The sequence below is a fragment of the Anopheles arabiensis genome, chromosome 3 (genome assembly GCF_016920715.1).
Source record: "Anopheles arabiensis isolate DONGOLA chromosome 3, AaraD3, whole genome shotgun sequence".
Taxonomy (NCBI): Eukaryota; Metazoa; Arthropoda; class Insecta; order Diptera; family Culicidae; genus Anopheles; species Anopheles arabiensis.
The window spans coordinates 3,058,447-3,082,187 of NC_053518.1; the positions used below are offsets into that span (position 1 = coordinate 3,058,447).

General features: G+C 46.7%; 2 protein-coding genes and 1 long non-coding RNA gene across 5 annotated transcripts; 1 reads left to right on the forward strand and 2 right to left on the reverse strand.

The window, feature by feature from the left end:
• Positions 1–2,715: 2,715 nt before the first annotated feature.
• Positions 2,716–6,089, reverse strand: LOC120903507. The gene is made up of 7 exons (XM_040312985.1): positions 5,713–6,089; positions 5,197–5,446; positions 4,899–5,107; positions 4,225–4,360; positions 3,876–4,138; positions 3,665–3,797; positions 2,716–3,551 (listed from the first exon to the last, which is right to left on the reverse strand). Exons 2-7 carry the CDS (start codon positions 5,246–5,248, stop codon positions 3,448–3,450), a joined length of 897 nt encoding a protein of 298 aa, XP_040168919.1. The 5' UTR covers positions 5,249–5,446; positions 5,713–6,089; the 3' UTR covers positions 2,716–3,447.
• Positions 6,090–10,934: 4,845 nt separating this feature from the next.
• On the reverse strand, positions 10,935–12,235 carry LOC120902036. Its single transcript, XR_005739365.1, has 2 exons — positions 12,089–12,235; positions 10,935–12,015 (listed from the first exon to the last, which is right to left on the reverse strand). It is a non-coding gene; the product is annotated as an uncharacterized LOC120902036 (long non-coding RNA).
• A 229-nt stretch (positions 12,236–12,464) lies between these two features.
• LOC120902113 lies at positions 12,465–13,734 on the forward strand. Of its 3 annotated transcripts, none has more exons than XR_005739372.1 (3): positions 12,465–12,876; positions 12,946–13,074; positions 13,142–13,734. XR_005739372.1 is itself a non-coding variant. In XM_040310620.1 (3 exons), exons 1-3 carry the CDS (start codon positions 12,815–12,817, stop codon positions 13,611–13,613), a joined length of 621 nt encoding a protein of 206 aa, XP_040166554.1. In that variant the 5' UTR covers positions 12,465–12,814; the 3' UTR covers positions 13,614–13,734. The 3 variants fall into 3 exon arrangements, 1 of the variants encoding a protein (XP_040166554.1); XR_005739373.1 differs by having other exon boundaries at positions 12,465–12,858; XM_040310620.1 differs by having other exon boundaries at positions 12,465–12,829; positions 12,946–13,079.
• Positions 13,735–23,741: the final 10,007 nt, after the last annotated feature.

The window sequence follows — 23,741 nt, forward strand, 5'->3', positions numbered from 1 at the left end:
ATGAGTGCTGCGTGCGAGGGCCTTCATAGACACTATGGACGTGCGTGGTTTTACTCGAGTAGCTTCACCGCTGGGTCAAAATGGTACCTTTCCAAAATGAATGTGTGTGTGTTTCAGAAGAACGTTCTTTGAAGGGTGAAAAAGTATCTTTTCAATATATTTCAAACGAGAATCATTTCCCCACATACACGCTCTGTTTCGTTCTGTGTTTCTGCGAAGAAGCTGCTAAATTGGCGGAAGAAGTTTGAAATGGAGCGCAAAAGTAGTACTAGTGCCAAAGCAAAGCAAATATCGTTCCAGGCTTGCGCAAATATTGATGTAGGATGCTTGCGTTTGTTCGAAGAGCCACCAATTAGGGAAGACTGTGACGTACGCAAAGCACGCATCATCATCCTCGCCCGCGCGCGCGCCCGTGTGTGAGTAAGTGTTTTGGCGGTGTTTGTTTTCTGGCCACGCATGCCGCAAAGATTGCGGAGCAATCCCTGGGTAAAGAGTACACGAGCAAGTGTATGTTGCAGGGTAGATGCTGGGTTTTAGAGGGCGCTCCTCCTCAAACACTGTTGCGTGACTACCGAGCATTAAAGCTGTCAAACATGCTGATTTTTTTTCGACGAAATCGTGATTAACGGCCAAAGTTACAGCCAACTTGGATGAAACGTAAACCGATTAGGCAAAGATGAGAAAATGGTAATTGTTTCTTTTTCTTTTTTTCCTTCTTGTTTTTCATCTTCACATCTTCCAGATCCAAACACTCATTCCACTTTGTGTGTGGAAAGTTTAACGCCCCCCCAGTTGTGGGGACTTGTGGGGAAGATGTGAGTTTTCTTTCCACTTTCCGAGTAATTACTCCAAATTATTATAACTTGGATAGCATTTGATCGTGGCTCGTGTGGGCATAATTAGGAGTCATGGCTAAATAAATTACATTTTACATGCGCCGAGATGCTGTTGATTCTTTCGGATTCTCATTAACGGAGAGGAATAAACGTTCGAAGATTTAAACAGTACCGTTTTTTGTTCTAGAAACGACGGGATTTAATGGAAGAAAACAAAACTGTATTTTAATAATAATATGGTGTATATTCTAAGTATATTCTAAGTGGCCGATCTGGTGGTACAGTCGTCAACTCGTACGAACATGCCCGTCATGGGTTCAAGTCCCGAATAGACCGTGCCCCCATATGTAGGACTTGACTATCCTGCTATGGTAACAATAAGTCACTGAAAGCCAAGCTCACTTCACTAGTGAGTACAGGCAGGCCTTGACCGACAACGGTTGTTGTGCCAATGAAGAAGAAGATACTACACCTTCTAACCAACACACGCTAATAGCAACAAACCCTGTAGTGCTCTGTTTGGCCGGTTTCTTAATTCATTGCTGACTGCTGTCTATTTTTCCGATATTTTCTTCCCCCTTTTGAAGAAATTATCCCACCCCTTCTTCCTATGACTCTTTCCTCCAAAGTGTGGTAGTGTGTGGATGTGGAAGCCCAATTCCAACGCTGTTCGCTTTCGAGCACGGACACTCCTTGCTAACTGCTTGTCCATTTAACTTCGAATGGGTATCCATTTTCATTCTAAGTGTTGTGTAACATTATACTGCCGCATACTGCACACAAAACGGTAAAGAACACGGCTGAACGAAAATGGATGGAAGCGAAACTTGCTCGTATCGAGAGCGCTTCGTCGCTCTCAAATAGTAGCCACTACATAGAACGATAATGAAATGAATGGATATCATACTACTATTATAGCGCGAAATTGGAGAACGTAGGGGACGACGTAGAAAACGTGTATTTATACCTCCACGTGTGTGTGTGTTTTATGTAAGGTGTATGGTATAGCAGCATACTCGAGGCAAAGCATAAAAAAGAAAATCTAAAGAAAAGCAAAAATCCATCGACCCAATGGCTTCAATTATTTCAGCAAACGGTGTTCGATTTCTTCAGGCTTCGATAAATAGCTCTTCAGATCGTCGTGTGTCCTTTGTGCCACATTCTGCCATTCCGCCTCGAGAGCAGCAGCACTAGAAACGGAGGAAATAATCTAAGATTGCCTTTTCATTATATTTTTTTTTTATTGTGTTCGTTCGTTCGTTTTGCTTATTCTTTCAGTTCAAACCACACCCCTCAAGTCCGTTGCCGTGGGCGACAAAGTTTCAGGTTTTTTTCGTTTTCTTCATTTTCTTCTATGTATGTTGCAGCCGACACAGTTTCCCGGGGAGGAGAAATAAAATCCAAAGCCTCGACGAATTTTTTTGGAAGGAGAAAAATTCTTTCTGTAATTTTATTAATAGTTGTACGCCTCGGGGCGAGACGGATTGGGACGGGGCCCGTCTTGAGTGTTTCCCAGGATTGCGTCGAACGACGAATAATACCCGGGGCTAAGGTATTGACGGTTGTGTGTGCGTGTGTACTTCATCTTACCGCGCCCAATCTTGGTAGGCGCTGCTGCAACCTATTTTGAGGAGCTTTTTCTCTGTTGCTAGTCTTCTTGCCGGCCGATTTCGATTCCCCTCCTCCGCCAGCAGGGGGCAAAGCATTGGGCTGGGATTGCCTTGCTGGTGGGTGTCTTTGCAGTGCTTTAATTTCCGTTGCAAATGAATTCTGCGCATTCAAAATTGCCCCAATATTTCGAAAAAAACCAAGCCCATTTTCGTTTCCCCGTTTCGGATAACACCACGACGATGAAGCTACACAATAGCTACAATGGGAATTATTTTTGAAACAATTTGATACTTTATTCATTCTTTCTTCTTCTCATCTCGTACGTCGGGTGTGCAATGGATAAAACGAATGTTTGCAATAGTTTCCCAATCTGTGCTCGTCCTCTGTTTTACCCTCTTTTTGCCGCCGATTGCGGTAGAAAGTAGTACGAGTGTTCCGGCAGCCATCGTCCGTCGTCCGTCATCGTTCGGGAAGTGGTATAAGTTTGAGTTAAAACTATGACAAATATTTACAAATCCGCGCGATGTATCTTTCCCTCAATCTCTCTCTGTGTGTCTCTCTCTGATATCTTTACAAATCGGTATGTTTTGGGTTTTTCGTTTCGTTTTGTTCACCTTTTGTGTTTCTGTGTGTGTGTCTGTATCTGTCTTTAGGAGTGTTGTTGTTGTGTGTGTGTGTTTTCCATCCATCAGTTTGGTTTAGTTTGAACAAATGAGCTTACAAGAAAAGTTTGCAGCCGGTGCTGTTGATATGATGAATATACTTGACATTGATATTACTGATATGTTCTTAAGAGTGTCGCCCACTGATTTCCCTCCGATCGTGTAACCCCTCCTTTAACACCCTTAATGCATGCACAACTCGATACACATTAATTGACCAAACAAGGACGAATTAGAAAGAAATTGCACAGTGTGAAAGATGCTTGCTTCGTTCCATTGCCCCTTTTGCCTAACTTCCCCGCTGCTTCCCTGCTGCTTCCTACCTAACGTTGACCGTTTTAACTAGTGTAACGATAACTTGTCAACAGAATTAAAACATAAATTGCTAGCTGCATTGCCGACAACCGTTCGCAGCTTTCCTTTGCCCAGTTGCTTGACGCAGCTGCACGCACACAGTGCAATTGAAAGAGGGAAGAGAAATGAGGTTTCCGAGCATAAGAAAGTGAAAGATTAAATGTAAATGAGTTTAATCCACAAACAAAAAAAAACGCTTACCTTGCACTCGGTCTGCCCGCGAGTCCGCCGATACGGCCCTTCGTGACTCCAGTGTCGGTGCTTTTTGCAGTTTCTCGCCCTCGACGCTTTCTTCGTTGCTTTTCCAGTACACGGTCGAAATCGTCGCGAGGCACTGTGCAGGAGTAGTAGAGTTAAATATAGTAAAAAAACAGCAAACCACCGGATACAAAGCTGATGTCTAATCCCGTACCTTCAGCTTCATATCGCCGTGCTTGAAATGTTTCGGCTTGACGCGAAACTCGAGCCCCAGAACGGAAGTTTCCAGTTTGTCGGCGCCCGTGATGCGTGGCTCGTACCGCTTGACCAGCCCGGGCTCGGCAGGATCGCCGTTAATGTACCACGTCAGATGAACGGCTGGTTTGGAGCGACCGGAAGTGCAGTTCACTCGCACCGGATCACCGATCTGGTAGCGCGGCTTGCCGCCCGTAATGTAAGGATCTTGATCGGGCAACACTGATGATGACACACACACACACGCACACAATACCTCAAGTTAAATCAATTGGTCAAGGCAATTTTGCATCCACCCCGATACTCACCCACCACCATCATTTCGCCATGGTCCGAGACGGTTTGAAAGGATGGCGCTTCGGCGGACACTTCACACCTGTACTTCCCGCTGGATGATAAATCTAGTGGATCTAAAATCACTTGTTCGCTTGTTGAGTTTTCTAACTGGTTGATCAGTGTTGTCATTGTAGTAGTGTTCAGTGCGGAATGATCATGACACAGGCGATCGACCATGATTTGGGAAAGAAAAACGAGACGAAGAAAAGAAGCTGCAGTTAATAGATGCAGACTCTCAGCATCCAAAATCGAGCAAGTAATAGGAATATTATACTATTTCCGTGCATGATCTCTTTGGTTAAAATGTTTAATAATCAGCCACTTTCCCGGACTCGATCGAAGAGGAATGATAGTTGCAGTTGCCTAGATACAATACGGTTACTTTACTTTGTTGCATGAGAGTCTTATACATCCAAGGACACCATGCTGTGTCATTTGTGACAAACTCTTCGACCATGTCCCGTTCCAATTGATCGAGTTGGGGAAGGTTGTTTCGAAGGTAATGTTTAACAATTATGTTTGGCTAGATGATGCATTTCATTCGCTTGAAATTTTCAGCCAAATAATGAACTTGCTTTACCAAGACAAACTGCAAACACGTTGTGTGTTTGGGCTTTGAGCCCAACGCTTAAGGTTGAATACTTACATCTACGGCTATGCCCGGCTGGGGGAAAACACTTCCCGGCGGATCGTCTCTTGGCACGAAGCGATAAAACTCGCGTCCATCCTTGTACCATTTCACCGAGTACAAGGCTTCACCTTCCATATCATAGTGGCACTCGAGCTTGACGGCGTGACCGCGGATCGTATGCTTGGGCACCCGCACCTCGGTCAGCGTGATACAGTGAACGAAATCTAAACGTAAACAAAACAAAAAAAAATGGTACCCATCATCATTCACCACGCCACGATCTTTCGCATCAACGGCTCCACTCGCTACGTACCATAAAGGACGAATAGATGAAACACTATTAACCAACACCACATTTTATGCATCGTTTTCGAAGTATCCAGTTGGAAGATATGATGGTGCGTAAGATGATGCCGATGCTCATGCCGTCACGAGCACGGCGCCGTTTCCTTCTTGTGCGCGCTTCTGCACGGCCAGCGACGCATGGTCTGTGGTGATGGTGGTGGAGGTGGTGTATGCAGCGACCGTTTCACCACGATTTGTGACTGTGAAGCGATTGGATACTGCAAAGGTAATAGCACTTGCCATTAGATGACACAATTTTTCCCACTCCGACCGTCTGCCTGTCTCGCTATCCCCGCACAACACACCACGGCTCTATCATTTGCTCGTATTTGCCTCACGTATTCACGTAATTATCGGGCCTAGGCCCAGCCGGATTCAGCACACAAATTACCTGTACACACACACACACACATAGGGACACTCGCACACACGCACACACACGTTTCCGTCGACCCTCTAATGATCTATTTTTATGCACACTTACGGGTTGTTCGTGTTGGCCGCTTCCTCTGTCGCGGACTGTTTCGCGACGTTTTGCAGGCTGGCAATTATTCCAGTGGCAGTAGGCACTGGCGCACAAATTTCAAACTGTGTGTATCCGCGAGCGATTGCAACAACAACAACAACAAAAACGTCAATAATCCAGCTATAGGTGGGTGGAAATCCTTGGCAGCCCCCACACACGCTGGAGGTATCGCACACTAGACGCAGTTCCGATCGGATCTATCTGTTAAACACACCGCCAAGCGGGAGCGCACCATTCCTTCACTGTTCGGCAGCATGCGGCCTGTCGCCGAGCAGCGACCCGAGGTGGAGCATATTTGCCCTCTTAGCACGATCTTTGCCAACTGAAGGCAAATGTTAAAAGAGCATAGCTATTCATTCAGCCGCCCGCGGGCCCATCGGCCGAACGCTGGCCCAGCATCGGAACGCTCGGGCGGAGAGCCAGTTTTCGGCCATCGAGAGATTTCGTGCGCCAGATTTCGGAACGGACATGCGCCGACGCCGCCGTCGCCAGTCGCGGCGTTCTCCCGAATCGTTCTCGTGCACATGTGTGACAACAGCGCCCCCGCGTGGCCGGTGCTGCTACTAGCGGCCGTGTTATTGCGTTGGTATTTGCATTAGAAAACCCATAAGACAACATTGCCGCCGTACGTCACCACGGCCTACTGTTTCTACTGCGGTGTCAACCTAGGCAGCCAACACTGAACATGACAACCGAAGCAATGTTACTCGCGGGGTAAGAAGTAATGATGCTTACAATACCTTGTTCCAAACATTGATGACAAAATTAATGATTGGTGTCAGAGCTTTTTCTTCACCTAAATTAAATTTTTATCTCCCTCCTCCCCCAAAAAAAGCCTCCCACGGATGGGCAACATAATGGCAAACTAAAAATAACATTACTCACACTTTAAACCTCCTTATATGCGCAAGAGCAAGATAATAAACCTTGCTTTCGCCCACACCACTCAGCTGCACTACTTTTTGCAGCATGTATGTTTTTTTCCTCTCACCCCAACGCATTAAAAGCCCTCCCCATTTGAATGGCTTTTTTGAACCACAAACAGAAGGATTACATCACTCCGCTGATAGAAACGGGCGCTATCGGTGCCTGAGCGGCGGGCGGCGGGCCATAAAGCCTGCGTACACGCGGCCGCGTGCCATAAATATATCGAAAGCGCATAAAATCCGCACACCCCACCCCCGGCACAACATGGGCAGTGGCGTTCTGGTTGTTTTTTTTTTATTATTCGAAAATTTTCTATGAAAAATGCAAGTCGCACATCGAAACCGCTCTTTCCAGTTCAACGGAGGATTAAATATATTGCTTCGGCGGCTTCGGTTTTGCTGTGCGTTCTTTTCTGCCTCAACTGCATCAACAACAACAGCAACGGCGGTGCAGTGTGCTCTTCATAAATGCGCTCCATTCTGAAGTGCACGTGGTGGTCAGCTTCAGAGTAATTACTCTGAATTAATGTATAAGAGAGCAAAGTGAAGGGATGTTAGATTGCGTTAGATTCAGTTGAAATTGTGCCAACATGAATGCCAATACCATGGAAACCATTGGAAAAAGGCTTACAATACAGCTGCAATTTTCCTCGCATAATTCATCTCGTAATGCAACAACAACTCTTTTCGTCTGTGTTAACGAGTGTGCGTTACGGCAGTTCAAGTTCTTTATGATCCGTCGCTTTATGCCACCCTTTCGCTTAACACGCTGCACCAGACCGAGGGGGGGGGGGAGAGGAACTATCGAATTTCGAGCTGACTAAAGATGTATCACTTTCCACTAAATTTCACACTCTCAGTGTCAGTCGAGTTGAAAAATCGCATCATTTCACCGAATTACCGATATGGATGGTAGTTTGCTTTCCCAACCATTCCACAGCTACGTTTGAATGCTTTGCAGTGGGTCGGTACAGGTCGGATACCTGCGGTGCGTGATTTCTGTCACGATGTATTGTAAAATGGAGTCTTTAGTGTATGTATTGGAATTGAGAAAAAAAACATCAAAGTCACCATTGAAACTCTTTTTAAACTGATCAATGTACTGTACTGTAAAGCGCCACCGATGGAACACACCATCACGACACACTTGGACATAAAAACAACACGTGCTTGTTTCATTTCTTGGCGCACGTTTCAAACGCACGCAGAGCGGTGCGCAAAGCGTCGGGGAAAAGCAAGAGGAGACAAAACATCAACAAAAAAAAAATCCCAAGCAAATTGGGTATTGCGTGACAGCGAGTAATTATGTACGGCTCATAAATTGACATTTCAAGCCCTGTTTGAAGTTTGACGCATACTCGCTCAAAGTTAAACGGGAAACAGCGCAACTTGTGTGTGTGTGTTTCCCGGGGAAAATGTGATAACATTACCATTAAACGCAGTGTGCTTTCGCTAACCGTTTGAGCGTGTTTTTTCGTAGATTTATGTAAATCCCTGCACAAATAGCAGCAGCAGCAGCAGCATTCCGACGTAGTGTTTGGCATAATGAGGGGAGGAAAGCGGCCGTTCTCTTTTATTGACATTTCCGGCCAGTTGCCGTTGCTTTACTCCGCCAACCAGGTGTGGTGGTGCTGCTTTTTAACTTTTGACCACAATGATGTGCTGACGATGTGAATGAATGTGTGTGTGTGGGGTTGTTTTGTGGGATGTGATAGTGCAGATAGTGGCACTTTGCCCTGATTGCTTTCGATTCATCGCAGCATTGCTTCGGATGCTTTCCCAAGCAGCAGCTGATGTAAAGCGATCGACCGGAACCGGGCTCCAACCGGCATAATGTCCCTTCAAACTCTGGTCGATTAGCGGGCTAGTGAGAGGGGGGGGGGGTGAGCAAGGGTCTGGAGACGCTTAACGTTCGTGTATTGATTGATCAATTGAATTGCTTTGAAAAGGCACTGTATCCATGCTTCCATTGATGTCTATTGGCTGCCAGAAGCATAAGATACGTGCACAGACAAGCGCAGCCCAACATGCTGCTTCGGCCTTGCACGGAATGCACGCTGCACCGCACGATTCCACCAGAAAAACGATACCGATGTGATCGATTTGAATTGGATTGGCTCGATGGGTTCGACGGTTCGCCTCGGAAGTTCATTGTGGGAACCGCTCAGATACGGTTGCCCGCGTGCCCTCCGCCCCATCCCAGCAGAAATGTGTCTAATGGAGTCGAATCGGAAATCAATCAATGGAATGAAAGAAATGCACGTAGCAGCAGAAGGAATACAAAATAACATAGCTTTATGATCGGACTTGAGGTTTGCAGGCGCCGCTCAGGCAATAAAGGCAAGCCAGATGCGAAGCCCATGAGCCATGTGCAACCTGAAGCTCGTTCTGCGATGCGATGGTACCGGAGTCACTAGGGGGGAAAGTTTTGCACCGGACAAAAATACCGCTCATATAACTCGCTAGAAATAAGTTGTTCCTTTTGTGAAGCTCTAAAATTCTCCTTCTGCTTGCTCGGGTGTATTCAATTTTTCTTTATTTCATTTTCACATCAGTACAATGGACAGCATCCCTTTCAATGGCTTCGTCCCGTGTGCTGGAGTAATTGCCATTTCCTTGTCAATGATAGCAATAATGAGCGTTTAGCCACGCGCTATCTACGGATTGATACGGGGGCTTTGACAATGCTCTGTCTTTCCAGTCCAGGTCCAGGAAAGGATGCAACCAAGGCGAAACGAAATGGCGCCAGAATCAGAAATATGGGCACAGTTTCGTGCTAATGGGCAAACATTGCGGGAAATGTCTTATTTAAAAAAAGGGGTTACTACTATAAATAGTATCGCCGGAAGGGGGTGGGGCGATTTCTTTTGCTCTCAAACCTCACCCAACGCGCAACGTCCACCGACCTTTGAAGACGTCTCGCCGGCTACAAACCCCCCCATATAACCGTTATCGGAGAATTTATGCGTGCGGTTTGCCATCCAAAAGTCCCGAGGAAGACCTCTATTCGGCAAACGAATTTTAATTATCTTTTAATTTGCATATAAATTGACTTGTAGGAACAATGAAGTAATAAAGCCCGTTTTTGCTGTTAGCCGTAGTCTAGTTTTTCCAGTCCGGTTTGGGGGTTTTTTCTTGTTGTTGTTGCATTCAGTGTACGTACGGAGACGCCTGAATTGCCTAAACTGTCGAAAATGACATTAGTAGGATGCGACGTAGGGAGTGGGTGGGTGGGGTGGAATGATTTTCCTCCTAACTGATCTTGTTTCTTCTTTTTTGTGGCGCCCATTTTGTGATGCGAGCTTTCATCGTGCGTTGTTCGATTAACGTTTAACGCAAAAATTGAGGAACAAATGAAAGGAGCAACAATTAACGCTTGCCGTACTGGCCTTTTGCTGCTGGTGTCACATAAAAGGCTCTTACGGAAGCTTAATCAATCAATAGTGGGAATTTAATTGGCCGTTCCGAAACACACACACACACACACACACACACACACACACACACACACACACACACACACACACACACACACACACACACACACACAGACACACCCATTTTGCCGTCCAATTATTATGACACGGCCACTAGTTGTTTTGTGTCTAATAATGATTATGCTGACCAGCAGGTTGCAGCAGCAGCAGCAGCTTTCTTTGCATACAATTTTAATTAACCAGCCGCTTCATTGAACTTGGAAAAACCCAATCAAAACCTGCCCCCCGGGCCTGCATTGGTGCTCCAGGCTTCAGAATCTCAAAGTTATTGCAAGCGAGTCGATTATCGCACATTCACGCACATTCACCAAAGGGACTGATGTCCGAGTGGAGCAGTGGTGGATCACTGAGTGTGCAAATAGCAAAACGCAATCGAAACGCAGGAATCATCCATAACTCGTACGGGTCTTGGCGAATCAAGGGGTCGTCCAGGGAGAGAGTTCTAGTCGGATACATCAGTTCAATTCCCCACCAGCTTTTGAGCCTTGTTGAGAAACATATTATTAGGCTTGGAAGCCACAGCATGCCGACGACGACAACGATGATGATGATGATGATGATGATGATGATGGTGGTGGTGGTGGCGAGAAGACGACTACGGTATCGACTGACACACACTACACTGGCGCTGTGCAGGCGAGCATCAGCGCGTGTGGTGCACTTGCTTCATTTGCGCTGCTGCACTACTCCCGTAGCCAATGCAAACGGGATAAAACGGGTGAGTCCGTCACAGAGAAGAGCATCTGTCAAACGTGTGTGCCGTAATCCAATAAAGTGATCTTTTTATTGCACTACCACCACCACATACCGATAGCATCGAAGCTAGATGGACAAGAAGAGCAGTGCCAACCTGATGCCCTGTACACCATGTGCGTTCCTATGTGTGTGTGTGGCACCGTGTGTGTGTGTTTGTCCATTGTACATATGATTAATTGATTTTCAAAGCTTCTACGGTTCGATCCCGCAGCAAAAGAGAGCAACAGAGCAGGCGGCGGACAGATTGGCAGATTGGAGTGGGGTGCGCAGTGTGGTGAAGCAGCAAGTACCGTGAAAGCATTTTAAATTGGCTTGTCGACTTGCTGGCTGCCACTGCCGCCTGTCCTTTTTGGCACGCTCCAATAAGATCTTTTGCGAATGCGGAGGCATTCGGTCGAAATGAGTCATATTTAGCTACGTAAGGGGGGGGGGGTTGGGGAACGCGTATACGCCACAGTGAACAAAGGAACATTCGAACACACACACACACACTCTGTGGATCTGTGGACGCGCGGTAAAGGTGGAGTGGAGGAGGTTGGGAAGCAAATCCTTAGCTGCGGGGCCTAACCTCAAAGCGGCTGCGGCCGCCTGTGTTAATGTAAGCCGCCGTGACTTATGTCGCAGTAAAACAAAATCCCAAAGTGCAGCTGGTGCGAAGGAAGCTGCTCTACGGTTCGGAGCAAATTTGGTTACGCTTTTAACGTTTTCCACGGTTGAAGGATCCGCTTTTGAATGTGTCTCTCGGTCCTCGCACTGGGAGGGGCAATAGTGGTGGTGGTGGTGATGGGCCCAGTGCCGTTATATAAGCGAGACAAGATTACGTCAAAACGGTTGGAATCATTCGTTAATCAGGATCAGAAATGCTGTGCTGGTTGCTGGTGGAAATTTGTCTTTGCGAAGCGACCGCCGCAACAAATGTGTAGTACACGTCCTTTTTGGCGGGGAGGAAGCGAATTTCGAATTTGACAAATGCAAAGCACAATTGAGAAAATTCTGCGAAGCGTTGAGACATTTAGCTGATTGCAACATTCGTGCGTTTCGCAATGCCTTCGCTCTTGCTCTCCTCCGCGGCTCCTGGCCATCTGTGAAAAGCATGAATGCATGGCTTAAAGGCACTGTACTATTGAAACAATGAAATTGCTTTCTTTTACTTACGGGAGTCTGGAGAAAACTTTAATTATACAGCAAACACCACGATGGGAGTGGGGTTGGTGCCAAACACCAGCACACGAAACGCTCCTTGGGGATGGGTGGTATAATTAATACTACTTTAGGATGAGTTCTGCTGCTTTTTCCGACCATCCAACCACTAGACAGTGCTGCCGGTATCACGATTTTGCAGACTAGGACGCTTGATTGAAAGCAATAATTTATCGATCTAGGCTGGCCAGCCCGGTTCGGTTGCCTTGGTTGCCGGTCACCCGGCTCCCTCTTCCGTGTGGTATGAAATGAAGTTTTTGCGCCCCTCTCTGTCTGTCTCTCGAAGTGAAACACTTACTTGCGCGTTTAACAGTTCTAGAGTAGGCCGTGATTAATGGACGGAATGTATGTCCGGGTGCGTCATGAATAAATCATTATCATTATGACCGATTTATTGAGGAGTTTCGCGTCGCGTTCCCGTGCTCCAAAGCGTGGGATAGTTAGATTTGTGCGGTTCTTTGTGGAAATGTATCTATTCCATGATTTAGTGTTTAGTCCTGTTGCAAGTTGTTGTCAAATTTGAATTTATTTCTTTCCGAAACCGAGTGCCGAACAAGGAAGGCAAGCGTAGAAGGCAAGCGTAAGCTTCAGTCACCCGTTCAAGACGTTCGTTTACAAAGTGAATGTTTAATCGTTGCAAACTGTTTCTACTGCTGGTTTTTTGCTCGTAACCGAACAAGGATGTATGGTCCAATGGTTTGTGAATTGATCGTCATTAATTGTTGGTGCGGCGTTAGTGCGGGGTTGGTAGAACAAACCGCCACCATTAAATGTTACGATTGATACTGTTTGCTTTATTTTGTGCCCAACAGTTCAGCCATAGCTTAAGTCGTAGCCGGCGCGGATGCGTTTGCAGGTTTGGCGTACAAAGTGGGGGACAAAAACACGGCGTGGGAACGAATACGGTCGCATTTCTGAAGCACCCTCGAAAGCGTCGCATCGTTGAGTAATGTCATCAGTTTGATGTGCGCCACGATACTAATGGATTTGTATTTCATTTAATTCCAGCTTTCTGCTCGCCTTAAAAGAAACGCTGCACCATAAGCACCCCGAGCGATCCAGCCAGTACGGAACACACTTTGTTGCGCATAAAGATAGCCCTGCGATCGATAGTTCTGGATCCTTGGCACGAGAATGCTTGGATCCGGTACGTTTCCCTCGCGGCAAACGAATAGTGCGGGTACTCCCGATACTTGATGGTAATTGTTCCCGGCACACGGATGCATCATCGGATAAAAGTAATTCTTTTTATTATGTGAAACGCAATGCACTCGAAACGTGTGCTTACTTTTCATTTCCGAAGCTGTGCTGCGATCCCGCTGTATACGCTTGCCGTCGTCGTCATCGTCGTAAGTTGATCCGTGTCAGTCCGGGAGTCACCGGGCCCCCAGGGGGCGGCAATGGCAATGGAACGGGAAATCGGTTCGTCGATCCAACGCGGCAGAGGACTCTTTCTCCCTGGCAAAAGTCCCTGGAGTGACATTTTTCATGCAAATTCTGTGTAGTGGAAACGAAACCACCTGACGATTGGACGACGCGTTTCGACGATATGGGGAGAGAGGGAGAGAGAGAGCGTTCTTATGCAACCCGGGAACAGTAGGGAAAACTCTCCCGTGCCATTTCCCCTTCGCCCCCCCCCCCCTCTCCGCCACTACATCATAACATCCTTCTTCCGTGTTACCGGGCACACTTGCATTCCTTCCAGGTTATCGAGTCCACCACAGGCGACAAACAACTGGCGTACTGGCGCACGATGGCGACGAGAGCGACGACAACCGTCAGCGACGGTGGTGGGCCTTGTGACGAGGAAAATGTAATGAAAACAACACAGGTTTCCGTTTCACTTGCTCGGCTCGGCTTCGGTGCCCTGTGGACGGTGAACCCGGTCGGAACATGACTTTCGTTTAATCCACCGGGGAGCACAGTCCTGCTAGCTAGCTAGCTGTATGTTCATGTTTTCACTTCACTTGCTTGTTATTTGCACAGCAGGAGCTCTGTGTGTGTGTGTGTGTTTGTATTGTGGTCTGAAATTGAACCTTGCCTTTGCCGGAGCCATGCAAGCCTGCCGATGTCTCGGTCTCCGTACACATGTTGAATGTTGGCAAGGTTTTTGGGGCCGTTTCCGTCTCTTTATGGGTGGAGGAGGACGTATCCACCATCCACATGAAGCTGCCTGGGCAGGCTCCAGTGAACCGGTACAGCGTCGCTTGGGTATGACGAGCATAGGGAAGCATAAAAATAAAACAATGCATCCATTCGCATCGGGCAAACGGCTACAGCAGTCAGGGAGTAAGCGTGCCCAATGGAGAAGGCTTTTCGCCCATTTGCTTCGGTACTTCTTTTCGACGCTTGGGTTTTTTTTAAGGAAGCCGCTTCGAATCCTTGTAGTGTTTCGACGTCAAGCGTCAAGCGTCCTCGAACAGGGAAATCGGCAAGGAATTTAAAATTCGACTGCAGGTCAGTAGCAGTTTGGGTGAAACAATGTTGCGCTGCGCTACAATACGCAAACCCTGTGCTGCTCGCTACGTCACAAAGGATGCGTCTTATCGAATCGATTTCCAAACAGCAACACCAGGCCAACGAGCTTCATGACCACCGTAGGGCATTGATTCAGGCAATTATGAGTTATTTTATTACATTCCCGCCACATCGCAACAAGTAGCGCAAGGCCCACGGTGTGTGAGGTGTCGGCGGGTGGGTCCCCCTCCCTCTCTTTCTTCAATTAACTGGCCATATCTTTCAATTGACAGCACCGGCGGGGCTCAGCGATTTCGTCAACTTCCGCGGCCAATTAAATCTGATTACTGCCAGCAATAAATTTAATTAACATTTTTGTCCACTCAATCTCCCCCCCTCCTAAGGGGGAAGAGGTGGTTTGACCCTCCCAGCCGTCCGCATTACACCCACCGTCCCCCTCTTTGAGACATTTTCACTTTTCGCTTGATTGTCCCTTCGCTTCCTCCAGTGAATGGACAGAGAAAGTTTGTGTCCGCAAGGAAAACGGTAAAACTTCCCGAAGGAGTTTTCGGGTCAAAGCGCATAAATCAACAGAAAGAAGAAAAAAAAACAGTTGAACAGCAAACGAAGTGAAAAATCGCTATACCACCCAGCCTACTTTGCGGCGTTGGGTTTGGAGCAGCGATTCGATTCCAACGGCACACTCAACGCAAAAGGGTTTCTACTGTCACTGTGACAGTGTGTGTCGGTATTGGAAAAAAGTCTCAAGAAAGACAGTAGGGCCGCGGTCTATGGACACTTTTCTATCGGCAAATAGTATCGCTGCTAGTAGTGGTATATTGATTCGGTTAATACCACCCCCACAAGGAGCAGGGGGCGCCCACAGTTCAAAGTCTTGACTCCTGAGAATCGTCATAATGCGAACCATCCTGAGCCATGAGCGATAGGTGGTGACATCGAAATGTGGCTCTTAATTCCCACAACGCAACCCCCGTTTTATGTTCATATATGGAGCTGGTGCATGGAACAAGACACTCTGGCATTCGATGCCCGAAAGGATCGTTAGCATGCGCATCAAGCGAGGCGAGCGCAGAGGGAAAGGTCGTTGGGGTCGGCGCAGGGAAATGAACGATGCAAGGATGTGTTTGCCCGCAATTACACAAAAACATACATTCTTTCGTGTGCGCGCACATTTGCTTGGTTGTTTGTAACTAATAAGAAGAAGAAGAAGAAGAAGAAGAAGAAGAAGAAGAAGAAGAAGAAGAAGAAGAAGAAGGGGTTCAAAGCAGCTCGCAGGAAAAACGGGCGAACAACCGGTCTGCGGGTGAAGACAAAGCGAGCAAAGAAGCGAGCGAGAAAAAAAACAACACACACCGTGGTACTGTGTTTTCCCTTCATTATGCAAAATACCATGCAAATTTGTTATTTTAATGCTGATGTATACAATGAGTCCTCGATAATGGAGCAAAACCGGGGCGGGCGGGCGGCCACAAGGTGCACATGACCGTGCGATGCTAGGTGCGGTGGTGGTGGCTCCTGGTTTTATACTTAGGAACGGAGTGCAAATAAGACTTCACTCTCCCTCACTCACGATCGTGTTTCCTTCTTTCTCCAACCCCGTGGGCGCAAGGAGTTGAAGGTGGAAACAGAACAACCCCCCCCCCGTTTTTCCTCGACGGCGTGCAGTGCAAGCATGGGAAACTAACAACTGTGATAATGATGTACGAAAAGGAGCTTCCCAGGGCCCTTTTTTTGTTGCGCAGTGAAAGCGCACTCCTTACGTAATGGCCGTGTGCGCACGGCGGGTGTGCCCGTGGCCTTTTGTAACTGACACGGTACTAGGACGGTCTTAGGAACACGCCGGTCTGCATACCATCACATGCTCGCAGCGGAGGGAGAGCGAAAGAGATAGTGTCGGCGATAGCGATTGATAACAAATGAGCGGCGTGTTTTATTGCATAATGCAGGTGGAAATTGGCTGAGATGGCCATTGTTGTTGCTGTTCGTGATGGGTTCGATTCTGTCTGGTTCGCCAGCACGAATGATCCGCAAAAGTGCATATGCAGGGCGTAAAAGAGCGGGAGTGTATGAGTCATCGTTAACACCAACGATGCCCGCAGGTCATCATTATTAGGTGAACTTTACTCATTTGTCATTTTGATTCCACTCCACCATGCTTTTTCTGTAAAATGTCCCGTGCCAAGGGCTTCCTTTTTCAATTCCCGGTTACTGGTTACCACTCCTCCACTCTGAGCACCCGACGAGCCATAATTACCATTCCAACCGGCCACAGCCAAGTCCTCGGGTCCTTCCCATCTTCCCAGCCCAGCTGCGTCTGCATTATGTTGCTTTTTTGCGTTGTTTTGCGTTGTTTTGCCCATCTTCGTCACATAAATCGCCAACCTTTTCCACCAGGCTCCTCCAGTTTCTCCATACTTCTCACCCATTCCGTGGCGTTTTACTGGCAAATAGGTATGTTGAGCGCACATTTTTGCAGACAAACATGAATAAATTATTAACATTAGCGGTGTCGCATTTTGTTTGAATTTATAATATCATTAACGGACGAACTGGCCCGGGCCAGGGCCGTGCCAAGCTACCTCGGACGGACGAAGACGAAATGAAGCATAATAATACGAGCCAGTCAGCCAGTCAGCCAGCCAGGAGAAGTCATCACACAATCGTTCGTGTCCGTGTTACCTTACCTTACCGTTTCAACCAATTGCGGACCCCAGCCCCTGGGATGACCGGTAAACTGTGTGTGTGACTAATTTTTCGCATTTATTTCAATATGACTACACATTTCTCTTGCACATTCGCTGCGAGTCCGAGTGTTTGGTCTGCTGCCACCACCATGGTTCGGGCCTTCGAATGGTGAGATTAATATTTTCTACCTCGATCGCACAGACAGCAGCAGCAACAGCAGCATACCTTTATGTGCCACATTGGTACGAGAAAGGTACGAGTTGGCGACAAAGCGATTCGCGGTGACTTCGAAAATAGTGGCCCTTTTTCGAATGAGGTACACAAAAAAACACACTGAGAGCGAGAGACACACATTTATCATAGTTATGCAAATAGGATGAAATGTTCGAGACACACACACACACACACACACTTCAGCTGTTTGTTGCAAAATATGATCCTAAAGTCTGCAAATTTGTCCCTTGGATGGTGGGCTGGCTGACTGGCTGGCTACAGGACGCCGGTCCATCGATTTGCCAGAGCCGGAGTTTGATGTAGAATGGCTGACTGTCTCGAAAGCTTTCGATTCCGTTCTCTTTCGTTGCTCAAGTACGCCAGTTTGCTGGCAATGGACCCCGGACACACGCATAACTGTAGCAGCAGCATTCTTTATGTGTGCTTGTTCTTCTTCTTTTGTTTTTTTGTTTGGTGTGGTGAGTTATTAATGTTTGATGCCTATCTCTTGCACTTCGATGTTGTTACGTTGACACGACACAACAACGTTGGTTCGCTCGGGTCGGTTCGACAATGAATAATAACGTGTGCGCGCACTGTTGACGACGAGGGGCGTTATTTTCAAGAAACAAACAGTTAACCACTTCTTCTTCTTTTTCTTCTTATTCTTATTGGCTTAACGATCTACACGGTCATAACGGCTTTTCGGGGGCTTATTAGTACCAAGCAGCCTGATGGTCAATCCTTAAACGGTCCATATGAGGTTTGAACCCTCGATGGTCATGTTGTTAGCTTGTTGAATATTGAGTTGAGTCTTCCTATAATAACATTACTCAGTGCTGCAAAATGTCACTGAAAATGTCAAAAAAAAAAATCTGACATAAACAAAATATAAATCAGCGTCACGTACTCAATTGTGATAATCAGAGGTGATACTCAGAACGGTTGGTGTGACCAATACATGCTTCATGCTTCATTTTTGCGACCATCGCTTGATCAGTCACTATGTCATGATTTTTTTTGTTTACTGTGATCAGTTTAATAATCAGAACTGTGTTGTTTACTGTGATCAGTTTAATCAGAATAATAATAATAATAGTCATGTGATGATCAGAGGCGAGCCTCAAACAGTTGGTGCGACCATCACATGCTTGGTGACATTATGTACAACCAAGTCTTGGTCAGTCGGTGATCATCACGATCAGCATGGGAGATATACGGTGCTTGCGAGAGGTTCCAAGAAACTTAATGAGCATGTTTTCGCGCTCTGTTTGACCCGACAGATAATCAAAACAGATAGAGGGAGAAAGCATGCTCATTTGGTTGCTTGAGCCCATACGCCAAGTATATTCCAAGAATGTCGTGATACTCGCCGACATAAATGTCATGACCAAGCGAGTGACCAAGAGTTGAGTGCTAGTCAAAATGTCATCAAGCATATGATTGATCCTCCAACTGTTTGAGTCTCGTCACTGATCATCTCAGCTGTGTACGTGAGCTGATTTGAGCTTCGTTTCAGTCATGACTGTTGGTGACTGAAACAGAGGCATTTGGTAGCACTGTTCACAGTCAGAAAAAAAATCATGATTGTGCCTATGACACACTTTTATTGAGTATCAGGAATGATCATCAAGCTACCATTGTTCACGTTGGTGAAAATCTCGTAATGCTCATGACATTTTTGCAGCACTGACATTACTTCTTATTTCACATCCAATAGCGATTGACCAGCAACCATTCCATGTGGGTTTTAATACACAAATACTGCTGGATAAAGGAACCTCTCCCACTCTACCTCATATGATCCCGCCGCCTACTGCGTTACTTCATTCCAATAGAAGCTTGCAAGAAACAGGAATCATAAATTAAACTCATCTCAAGTGGGCTTCCTTGCGCACATAGAGACAGACACGTAGACAACGCAGGATACTGCTGCATTATGAATTAAATGCTATTTTGCTAAATTGAAAAGATAAGAACGGGCAAACTAATTGAAAATAGCCTTTCAACCGGCCTAATCTAAATTGGAAATGTCTGTCCTACCCGCTGGGCGAGAGAGAGAGATAGAGAGAGAGAGAGAGAAAGAGAGAGAGAGGGAACGAGAGTCTTGCATGACTTTGATTTATCATCCCTCTTGCCATTTGTTCTTGGGGACCCTAGGTTCGTCCATCCATAGCGTGGTGGTCCATCCACGCGTGGAACCTACTCACGTGGCATGTGGATGGTGGTGCTGCTGCTGCTGCTGAATCATGAGCCAACACTCATTTTCCTGCACTTGTTTACACAAGCCAAGGAGGCAGCTTTGGGCACTGTGACACTGTGCACCGTGACGTGCAAGCGCCCATTGTTTTCACTTCATTGGTGTGTCCGTTTGCCGAAGACTTAATTCGTGGCTTTTTGGGGTGACATGATTGAATGCGAACGGTGGCAACATCATTAGGGTTTCGAGGCTGTAAGATTTACTGCACACAGCAAAAGTGCCGTTTGCCACTCAGCCCGGGTGACTTGACTCGTGTTAAAACTCCGTGCAAGCAAACTCCGGACTTCTTATTGCCGCGTGCAAGCAGCAACACAACAGAGAAGAATGAACATCGACTGCCATGGCACTACACTGCACGCTGATGAAGTTTCGTGAGCGTTCTAATCCAAATTCAATTTGCATATCATCATCCTTCTGGTCACAAGGTTGTTCATGCTCATGATGATCATAAAAGTTAGGGCAGCCGGCAGAACTCAACTTTCCACCACTTTCTCCCAGGAGATGCCGTGCCGGTTTCTGTGCATACGCGCGCGTGTGTGCTGCCGATCCACCCATGCACAACGACAGCCGCTCGACAGCTTCTGCTTGCTTTCTCCACCTTCCACCTTGAAGCACTCTCAAACGAGGCGAGGCGTCGTTACATACATATTAAAATTCCTGCGTAAGTCTTGCTGATCCCCATTCGTCCAGCAGCTCGAGCAGCACAGATTACAGTGATTGAAATGAGCTTTTGAATAATGGAGCCCCCAATAACAATGGGACCGAAGCCCATGGACGAATGGGGCCGGGCTGGGTGAGTGTGTGTGTTTTTATTTCACCATTTTAACGCATTGTGGAACTTCGGTACAGGTAGTGCAGTTTTCCGTCCCCGCTTTCCCCTCTGTGCGCCAGAGCACACATTTATTACACCGACAACGAGCTTGAGCAGAAGTTTGAGCTTGTACATCCACACATAATGGGGGAGAGTTCACACTCATGAGCAACCGTTTTTTCGATTCAAATGTAAGATCACACTAACTGCCAACGTGGCCAAGGCGCCGGTGGGTTTCGGTTTGCTCTTCTGGGTTGTTCCTAACAAGATCCTCTTGAAAGTCTTCACCCTCGGAACGAAAGCCCCATGCATGGACGCGTGGAGTTGTATGTACCCGCAGCGGGCTAATCTCCCCGGCGCACCGACGGACGTTCTTGAGCAATACCAGAACAAGGCTACATTGTGTAGCCAAGCTCTTGTCGCCATCATAACGCCGCAGTGGCTGCATGTTGTTGTGCTAGGTGCCCGCTCCGGATTGTAATGATGGCGTGCGGTGAAAGCCTGAAAACATGGTCTTTCTCCGAAGCTGAGCACTCCAAAGACGCGCTCTGCTCGCGCAAAACAGCTCTAACTGCTCCCCGGTCGTTAATTACGGTGCAAAACAAGCGAAATACTTTTGAAAAAATGCCAAAGAGCCCTAGCCCCGGTGGTTGTCGAAAAGGAGTTAATTACACGACAAACAAGATCTGGAATTTCTGCACCACCACCACTACGACGACGGGTACGACGGGGCGGTACTAAAACGAGCACCGTGAGAGAAAGTGAGAGAGTGAGAGAGATCAAGTACTCTGCGCTTTCATCATTTCGGTGGAGAAGCAGAACTTTTTGCACGCAGTAACACAACGGCATCATCCCTCAAAACAAGGAAAGCAGAAAGAAAGGGAGTGAGGAGCAGTAACGGGGCAGCACGGTAAAACGATGCGAATGAGTGCGTTATCATAAAAATAATGTTTCCAGGTATAATGTACCAAAACACATTTCGAACGAAAGGGGGTTTCTCGGTGCGTACCTTCTTCGTTCCGTGCGGCGTTAGTGGATATTAAAATTACCGCATTAGCCGCTGACGGCGTTGATGGCGGTACCAGCACAAAGTCAGGTGTTTTTCTAATGCTTTACTTTGTAGCAAAACAACAACTTCTACTTCCCAAAAAAACACTATCAACAGTCATTCCATCTTGCAGCAGATGTAGCAGTAGTAGTAGTAGTAATATTCGTTTTGTTCGCTACTTCAGGAAGCATTCATCGAAACAATTTTGGAGTGAAAACATCATCTAACCCAAGGTCTTTGAAAGAGAACAGGTCGAAGCGTTTAGAGTCCAAATTGACAGAAAGCCATGGGAAAATTTTGACAGTTAAAGTGAACATAGTTTATGTTGTTCAGCATTTTGCACCCATTTCCTTTTAGAATATTATAATAATTAGAATCCAATTAGAATATTACATGACTGATACAATCCAAAGATCTCATTTATCATTCATCCCCGTGTTATAAGCAAAGGACGGTATGCATATTGTACCAGTGTGTGCCGATTGGATGTTTCATGTTACTCTCAGTGTTTAAATGAAAGTAAATAGGAATTCTTTTACCCATTTGGAACATGTACTGTGTTGTTTTATGCCTGTTAAACTATTCGTTCTTCCAGCAGGACGGTATGCAGACGTTAATGATTCGTGGTCACGGAATGGCAAACAATTGAAAAGGTTATCAATGCTTCTGAATACCGAGTAAACTGCAATTACTTCACCTTTATTCTCCGGAAGTGATTGACCGCAAGAAATTTAACCAATATAATCTTCCTAATAGTAAATCCGTCCAGTTTTCCACGTTAACTATTAGCCGTTTGTTTGCAAACACTTTTTCATGAAACTGTCAAAAGCGAGCTGAAAATGGCAACCTAGCAACGGGCTTTGCCCTGTTCTTGTTCTCCTTAATAGATCTTGATCTAACCTGCGAAGTTTCTAACTGTTGTGCTGCACCACCACTTTAACCCCTATTTTGCTTTCGCTGCTTGTTTAACCATAGTAGGCTCCGTGCAAAGGTCACCGTCATCGTGCGCGCTTCCCTCGTCAAGCGCGAGTGATCGATACATTGGAAATCATTACTTTTTAGAGCACCGTTCGCCCCTTTTGCCCTTGTCCATCATCACCATCATCATCATCGTTCGAAGTTCATAATTTGTGATTTATGAAGAATAGTGTATCGTTTTTAATAATCTTTCCCATTCCCAGCGACCACGACGACGACGACGGGGAAGCATCAGCTGGTCGGGGCTTTTATTCGATTAACTGATTGACGGGTAAAGGGGGAAGGCGTGCGGGAGAGCCAATCGAGACCGGGAGCTGGGAGTTGGTACCGCCCCCCTGTGCTGTGTCCGTCCAGTTCCGGGTGAACTCGACTTTTGGGGAGGGAACGGTTTCACTATAAATCGGGGTAGTTTGCAAAGGAAGGAGAGAACGAGAGCAGCAATGAAATACACACAAAAAACACACACTCTCACCCAGTACAGCAGGAGCACAAGAAGCAGGAAGTGGCAGCAAGAACGCGCTGGCCACAAAATATTCATAAATTATGAAACTTTTCCTATACTCTTACCGATTGACTCTTTCCTTCTCCGCCGCCTCTGGTGCACTTTTCCATCTGCTTCTTCACACCTCACCCTGCCGGGCGGTGGGTGGATTTTCACTGTTCTCGCCCCTCCCCTTCCTCTCTCAACCCGAACGATAAACCTTTTTTCCAGATGGTGTGGTTGAGAGCTCCCGCCTCGGTTACGACTTTCTGCCTCGAGATATTTTAATCATTTGCCATGCTGCTGCTGCTGCTGCTGCTGTTACTTGAGACAAAACCTCAGCGCATTCATGAAACATAACGAACCCCGTGAAGCCCGTGAAGGAGGAAGCGAAGAGCAGTAGCAACAACCAAAAAAAACATCAACCGAACGAAATGTGCGTACACATTTTCCCTAATTTCCCATCCGTGTACGGTCATAACTTTCAATTTCGTGGTATAGCATTTCCATACCCGTGTGGCTTTGTGTGGATGGTTCTGGAGGCGCTCGTTAATATTCATAAACCTCACCAAACATGGATAAGTGTGTGCTGTGTGCTGTGTGCGTGTGAATGTGTGCAATGTTCTACTATAGTTTCATGTTACAGTTTGTTAT

Coding starts and splice junctions, on each gene's coding strand:
- LOC120903507 (XM_040312985.1), bottom strand. CDS start 5,248: ATGCATAAAATGTGGTGTTGGTTAATAGTGTTTCATCTATTCGTCCTT. Junction 4,139..4,224: donor TGGCGAAATGATGGTGGTGG/GTGAGTATCGGG, acceptor TGTCATCATCAG/TGTTGCCCGATCAAGATCCT. Junction 3,552..3,664: donor GCGGGCAGACCGAGTGCAAG/GTAAGCGTTTTT, acceptor GTGTGCGTGCAG/CTGCGTCAAGCAACTGGGCA.
- LOC120902113 (XM_040310620.1), top strand. Junction 13,080..13,141: donor CGAAAGCGTCGCATCGTTGA/GTAATGTCATCA, acceptor ATTTAATTCCAG/CTTTCTGCTCGCCTTAAAAG.